The sequence below is a fragment of the Myotis lucifugus genome, unplaced genomic scaffold (genome assembly GCF_000147115.1).
Source record: "Myotis lucifugus unplaced genomic scaffold, Myoluc2.0 scaffold_66, whole genome shotgun sequence".
Lineage (NCBI taxonomy): Eukaryota > Metazoa > Chordata > Mammalia > Chiroptera > Vespertilionidae > Myotis > Myotis lucifugus.
Window position 1 is genome coordinate 3534754 of NW_005871114.1, and position 6900 is coordinate 3541653.

Sequence of the window (6900 nt, forward strand, 5' to 3'; positions counted from 1 at the left end):
CGGTGGTGGCGTGGCTCCCGGCCGCCGGCGCGCGCCAGCCCGCGAGCCTCCTCCAGGTCGCGACAGTCCTGGCCCGGCAGAAAGCCCGAGTCCCCGTTGGTCATGCCTCCGTGCCGCGGCGCGCTGGCACCCGCCGCCTCCGCGCCTCGGTGCTTGGAGCCCGGGGCTGGGTGCGGGGCTGCCGAGGGCGCTGGAGCGCGGCACTGGCCGGCGGGGAGCGGACAGGAGCACAGCCCGGGCTCCAGCTGCCCCCCGGCCGCCGCGAGGTAACGCCGAAAGAGCTGCTGAGGCGGCGTCTCCTCCTCCTCCTCCTCCCCCTCCTCCGGCGGCTCCACAGCGCCGACGCCTCCGCCAAAGCCGCCCGTGGCCCGGATCATCTTCCCGTCCTGGCCCGCCGACTCGGGCGCCGGCACAGGGAGTAACTTGGGGTTTCTTCCCCGAGCAGCCTCCGGCATCCTCCGGACCCAGCATCCGGGCCGGGTGAGCGCCGCCCGAGGAGGCGGCGGCGAAGTCCCCGGCGCAGGCTCGGCCCGGGTATAGCCCTCGGTGCCGGGGCCGCGGCGGCCGCCGCCGCAACCTTCCCAGACCCACCCCTCCCACCCCGGGTTCGGGCAGTTGCGGGAGGGCGGGCCAGTGCCTGGGTTTGCGCACGCGCAAAAGCCGGACCGGTCAAGCCCGGACCCGGCGATTCCGCGAACCATAGAGACGCCAGCTAGAGAGGCCCTCTCCCTACCACTCCGGCGGCCAATCTGGGATCCGCCATCTGGATGGTGGAGGTTGGTTGGTCCCCTCCGAGTATGACAGTTCTTAGAGGAGCACGTGACGTACTTAATTGATAGGAGACTACAGGGTGTTAGATCCTTCCAGCTCTAATTACCCTTTTACATCCATCTTCTCCATCACCATTGCTACAATTTAGGGCTTCATCTCCTCACGTCAACACCCTCCCGTCTCCACTTCATCTTCCCAAATACTACTCAAGTTATCTTATCTAGCACCACACTTCATCGCATCGCTTTTCTTAAAGATTTCCTTTATCACTCAAGGAGGGAGAGCAAGTAGGCAGAGAGGGGCTATTGAAATAATTCCAGCACCCTGTGAAAACGGATTAAAAGGGGGTGATAATCATTGAGTGGAAATGAGGTATGTTTAAGAAGAGGAAGGAACCAGCAATTACTACAAAACCTTTTGAGATGGAAACTGATGTGGCTTGAAGAAATAGGGATTGGAAAGTTTATTAATAGGGGAACTATATCTGGTAAAGTAAAAGGCTGAGACTATCCAGCATCTAGTTAGAGGTCTAAACTTGAGCTAGAACTTAGATGGACATGCAAATTGAAGTCATCAGCATAATGAGTGATAGCATCTAGGAAGAAAGAATAAAGATGGAGGTACAGAAGAGACTCAAAAGTGTCAATTTCAAGATAAACAAAGAAGTTGTATTGCAAAGGATTAAAGAGGCACTACTTGTGGATAAAATGAAGCAGCAAATATAGACCACTCATTCTAAAAATATGTCAATGAAAGAGGGCAGAAATAGAATGCAGTAGTAGAGGGAGCAGCACTATCAATCTGTAAAAGACTTTCTTATAAATATACTAGAGGCCCAGTGCACGAAATTCGTGCACAGAGGCAGGGGTCCCTCAGCCTGGCCTTCAACGACTCCAGCATCCCTTGCCCCGGCCTCTGGCCAGAGGCCCCTCCCCTCCCTCTGCACGGCTGAGGAGCGGATGCCAGGCTTGTGTTGCCTGGGTTATGCCACCAGCGTCCTGCCCCAGGCACTATGGGTGCCGCCATCTTTGTTGTGGAGTGATGGTTAATTTGCATATTACTCTTTTATTAGATAGGATATACATATACACAAAAAGAGTGAATATAACCTATATATGACTGGTAATACTAGTACATATGCTTTTAAAAAAAGGACGTCCAGTCACCTCAAGCTCAATATGTCCAAGTATAAACTCACAAATGCCTCCTCCTGTGATGGGTTCACTCAGCGAGATAGACCACCGACTCAGAATTTAAATTTAAGAGCCTTTATTAAGCTGGCCAGCTGACTACAGCTACACCCTGCTGAAGCAGAGGCTGAACTGCAGTGCTGACTGAAAGAGTTACATTTTATTATTAAATTTTGTGGAGGCCCAGAGAAAAATGTGTCTTTCAAATTCTGGGCCCCCCAATATGGAGGAAACTCTCTTTATTTATACTTTTTCCAGTCCTTTGTCTCCCAAATTTGGAATGAGACTTCCGGGCCTTCTGAGAAAGAAGGCCTGCGTGCTGGGAAGGGGTCATGAGATCATATCTCAAGGCCTGGCCTGATGTCAGTACCTTCCTATCTATGTGTTTTAGGAACAGACAGCACAGCATGACCCGTCTGGCCAAAGCACCAGATATGCAGCCCAGTATACTCTGAATCTGCTCCTATTGAAGCATTCCATATATCACTGAATGACAGTATTATATTATCTTATCTCATTAGCCAAGTGTAGTGGATTGAATTGTGTCCCTCAAAAAGATATGTGCAAGTTGTAAGGGTTCTTCAGATGTAATTATGGTAAGTATCTCAAAATGAGATAATCCTGGATTGGACATCCTCTCTCTCCTCATAGAGCTAATAATTAGGTGCCCTCATCTAAGACAGAGGCACAGGGAAATTCCATGTGAAGATAGGAGCAGAGATGAAAGTGATGCATCTACAAGCCAAGGAACACAAAAAAATTGCTGACAGATACCATAAGTTAGGAGAGAGACATGAAATAAATTCTCCTTAGAGCCTTCGGAAAAAGGCAATCCTACCAACACCTTGCTTTCAGATTTCTAGTCTCCAAAACTGTGAGAGAACAACTTTTTGTTGTTTTAAGCTACCAAGTTGTGGTAAGTTGTTATCACAGCCGTAGGAAACTAACACACCAAGTAATTATTGAAGTCTGCTTTATCCCTATCTTTATTTTTAATCATATAATACTGTGTTATCGGCTATGCTAACCATTTTTTACATTAGATCCTCTGAAATGAGATAACTGAAAGATGCTTACAAACTTTCAGCTGCAAGATGAATAAGGGCTGAGGATCTAATGCAAATGTCTTTTAAATTTCCACCCATCCAGACTAATTTACCATAATCTCATTCCCAGGTGACAGAATTAACCTCCAGTCGCTCTCTGCACATTCACCAGGGGCCACATCCAAATAATTCTCCATGCTGCAGCCAAAGTACTTTTTTACAAACACAAATCTGATCATGTCAGTGCCCTGCTTTTTTAGCCATCATTGTATTAACCTTTCACCCTTTTAAAAGAAACACTTTTTCCTTAGTTTTCCATTACTCTATTGTTTCCTTTTTTTTCTTCTACATTTTTGGCTGTTTCTTCTAAGTACTCTTTGGGAGGGTTCTTCCTTAATCAAAATGTAATGGCTTCCTATTTTCTTAACGCTAGAGACAAAATCTTTTTTCATGACCTATTAAGCTCTTCATGGTCTATTTGTCTAGTCTCCTCTCCCACTTTTCTCCCGGACGCCCTGAATTTCAGTTACATTGGCCTTCTTTTTATTCTAGCTGCCACAAAGCTCTTTCTCCAAGATTGTATAGCTAGAATGTTTCCCAAGACGATCTGGGTCTTTGTTGTATACATCTCCAGCCTCATCTCACATTTATCTTCTCATCATGTTTCAGACACATGGCCCTTTTCTCTGTTCTGAATTGTGTGCTAAGTAAGCCCTTTCTCCCTAAGGATCTTTGTGGATGAGAGGACTTTTCCCCACCTTGCCAATCTATTTTCTTCTACTCTCACTTCAGGACTCAGTTTATTTTTTTTTTAAAGAAGAGAGGGAGAAAGATGGTGAGTGGGGGGAGGGAGAGAAACATCAATTTGTTGTTCCACTTACTTATACATTCATTGGTTCATTCTTGTGTGAGCCCTGCCTGGGATCAAACCAGCAACCTTGGCGTATTGGGACAACACTCTAACCCAGCGGTTGCCAACCGGTGGTCCGTGAGTTCCAAAAGTAACCAACTGAGCTACCCAGTCAGGGCAGGACTCAGTTTTAATGTCAGCTTCTCAGAGAAGCCTTCTTTGACCTCTCCTCCAATTGCTTAGATTTGTTATGTTTTTATAACACACTTTTTCTTTGTAATCAGTATTACAGCTACAATTTTGTTTTTTGGGGGCTAGTATTTGTACACACACACACACACACACACACACAAACACACACACACACACACACACACTACAATGCAAGCTCTACAAGGAGAGGGAGTATGTCTGTTTTGTTCATCTTTTTAGCAATAGTATCTAGCACACTGCCAAGCACATAGTAACTGTTCAATAAACAGTTATTAAAGAAATATAGAATAAGCAGATGTGTCTATCAAAATAAAATGTGTCTATTAGAATAAAACTATCAAAATATGTGTCTAGTCCCCAGGAAATTCACAACTCAACAGATTAAGCATATCTGTAATCCTCAAGACCATGATTCAGGAACTGCCTGATGCTGATTTCTATTTATACTCTTGGATACATGCAATTTCATCTTTTATAGATGAATGTTTACCCAAATGATTTGTTTTGTGTGAGTATGCACTACTGAAACCTAAAATAACCATGGGTTATCCTCTTATACACTGATCTGAAAGCTGTGAGTCTTTGTTGATGAACTGATTAAACAAAAATGTGATAAGTATGGTCATTTGAAAATTGGTTAACAGGACATAGAATTTGGTATCAAAATCCAAATTAAAATTCTGCAAAGCGATGGGAATGAACAATCTTCTGTGGGACCATGCGACTTGTATTGCTACTGAATTCATCTTCAACTTCCACAAATGGTTTAAAAATTCCATGCATGCCTGATAAAGCCTTAGCTGGTAAAAGAGGATGACTAGGACTAAGGTTGTGGATTATAGTTAGATTACAAATATTGAAAGGATGAATATTGCAGATTAACTCAACAGGATGAGATATATGTTGGAAATGAATGATATAAGATCACAGAGCAGCTGCTGTTTGGTGAGCCACAGGGAGACAGCCACAAACCAAATTTGGGCATCGTCCCATGCACCAAAAGATTACTGGTTCGATTTGATTCCCATTCAGGGTACATGGGTTCCAGCACCTGTCCAGGTTTCAGGCTGGATCTCCAGTAGGGGGTACGCATGAGGCAGCCAATGTTCCTTCCACCCTCATATTTTTTTAATATATATTTTATTGATTTTTTTTTTTACAGAGAGGAAGGGAGAGGGATAGAGAGTTAGAAACATCGATCAGCTGCCTCCTGCACACCTCCTACTGGGGATGTGCCCGCAACCAAGGTACATGCCCTTGACTGGAATCGAACCTGGGACCTTTCGGTCCGCAGGCTGACGCTCTATCCACTGAGCCAAACCAGTCAGGGCCCACCCTCATATTTTAATTTGAACTGGGCTCTGTAAATTATGCAGCTGATCCTGAACGACCTTGACACTTTTGTAACATGTCCCTCAATTAAGGTTGGGCTAATTGCTTCCTCATCATTAAATTCAGGTATTACATTTTTGGTAAGAACACCACATTGTGTCCTCAGTGCATTTTATCAGGAAGCTCATGATGTTGGTTTATTCCAATCCTGGTGATACTAACTTTAATAACTTAGTCAAAATAATGTCTGTCAGGTTTCTGCACTGTAAGTTACTATTTTGTCCTTTGATACATATTTTCAAATTGCTCTCCAGGAAAACTGTGCAATTTTACATTTCCCATCTGCCCATCTGAACTCCCCCCTCCTCCACCTGGCTTCCATATTACATAGCCATTTATATTTCTTTTCTCTTTTTTTGCCATTTATATTTCTTTTGAGAATATGTATAAAATTTCTTTGGCTCAACCTGCTTCTAGTCACCTTAATGACTAGATAATCCTAAGAAATATTTGTGAATTGAAAGTGTACAACTATAGGCTAAGAGATCATTTTACAGTACTTTATTATTTTTTAATATATTTTATTGATTTTTTACAGAGAGGAAGGGAGAGGGATAGAGAGTTAGAAACATCGATGAGAGAGAAACACCAATCAGCTGCCTCCTGCACACTCCCCACTGGGGATGTGCCCGTAACCAAGGTACATGCCCTTGACCAGAATCGAACCTGGGACCCTTGAGTCCGCAGGCCAACGCTCTATCCACTGAGCCAAACCGGTTAGGGCTACAGTACTTTAAATGTTTAGTAAAAGACAACAGAAATCTCCTTTAAAAGATGGCCATTATCTTTAGTATATAGCTGTGTACTGTGAATTCCTGAAGGGGATGTGATAAGCTGGATCTGGATCTAGGCTACTGGGGAAGAACAGAACCCTGGTGGCTTGCTCACAATGGGTTTGTGAACTATAAAAGGGGTAGAAAGAAAAAGTAATTGAAAAGAAGAATCCAGGATGCTCTGTTGATTAGGACTGGGGATATAGTAGAAAACCTCTGATGACTGCAGCTACTCTGGAGACCCAGTTGGCATGACATAGTCAAATCAAATGCATGCATAACCTATGACTTAGCAATTCCACTTCTGGATATACCCTTCAAAGGAATTTCCTCACATCGATGTTTCTCTCTCTCCTTTCTCTCTCTCTAAAATCAATGAAAACATAACCACAAATAAGGATTTTTTAAAAAGTACATGTACATATACAAAACCATATATTTGAAAAATATATATTTTCAAAGGACAGAAATTTTTAAAATTTATGTTAAATGCATTAACATGTTTGCCTATGCAGCAAAATCTCAGACATATGCTGAAGCAGTATCTTCACCGATATAGCTCTTAGGGCAATGGAAACTAAAGTGGAAATAAACAAATGGGACTAGATCAAAATAAAAAGCTTCTGTACGGCAAAAGAAACCATCAACAAAACAACAAACCATCA

At 43.8% G+C, this 6900-nt stretch overlaps 2 protein-coding genes across 2 annotated transcripts in view; both read right to left on the reverse strand.

Annotated features, from left to right (window-relative positions):
• Positions 1-580, reverse strand: part of LOC111826293 (TBC1 domain family member 12-like) — an 18777-nt gene extending 18197 nt beyond the window's left edge. The window contains 2 exon segments of the mRNA XM_023754834.1: positions 11-437; positions 439-580. Of these exon segments, the coding sequence (XP_023610602.1) occupies positions 11-437; positions 439-471 (460 nt within the window). The 5' untranslated portion in view covers positions 472-580.
• The window catches only part of TBC1D12 (TBC1 domain family member 12), an 85390-nt gene that overhangs the window by 68689 nt on the left and 9801 nt on the right, over positions 1-6900 (reverse strand). The window lies entirely within an intron of this gene.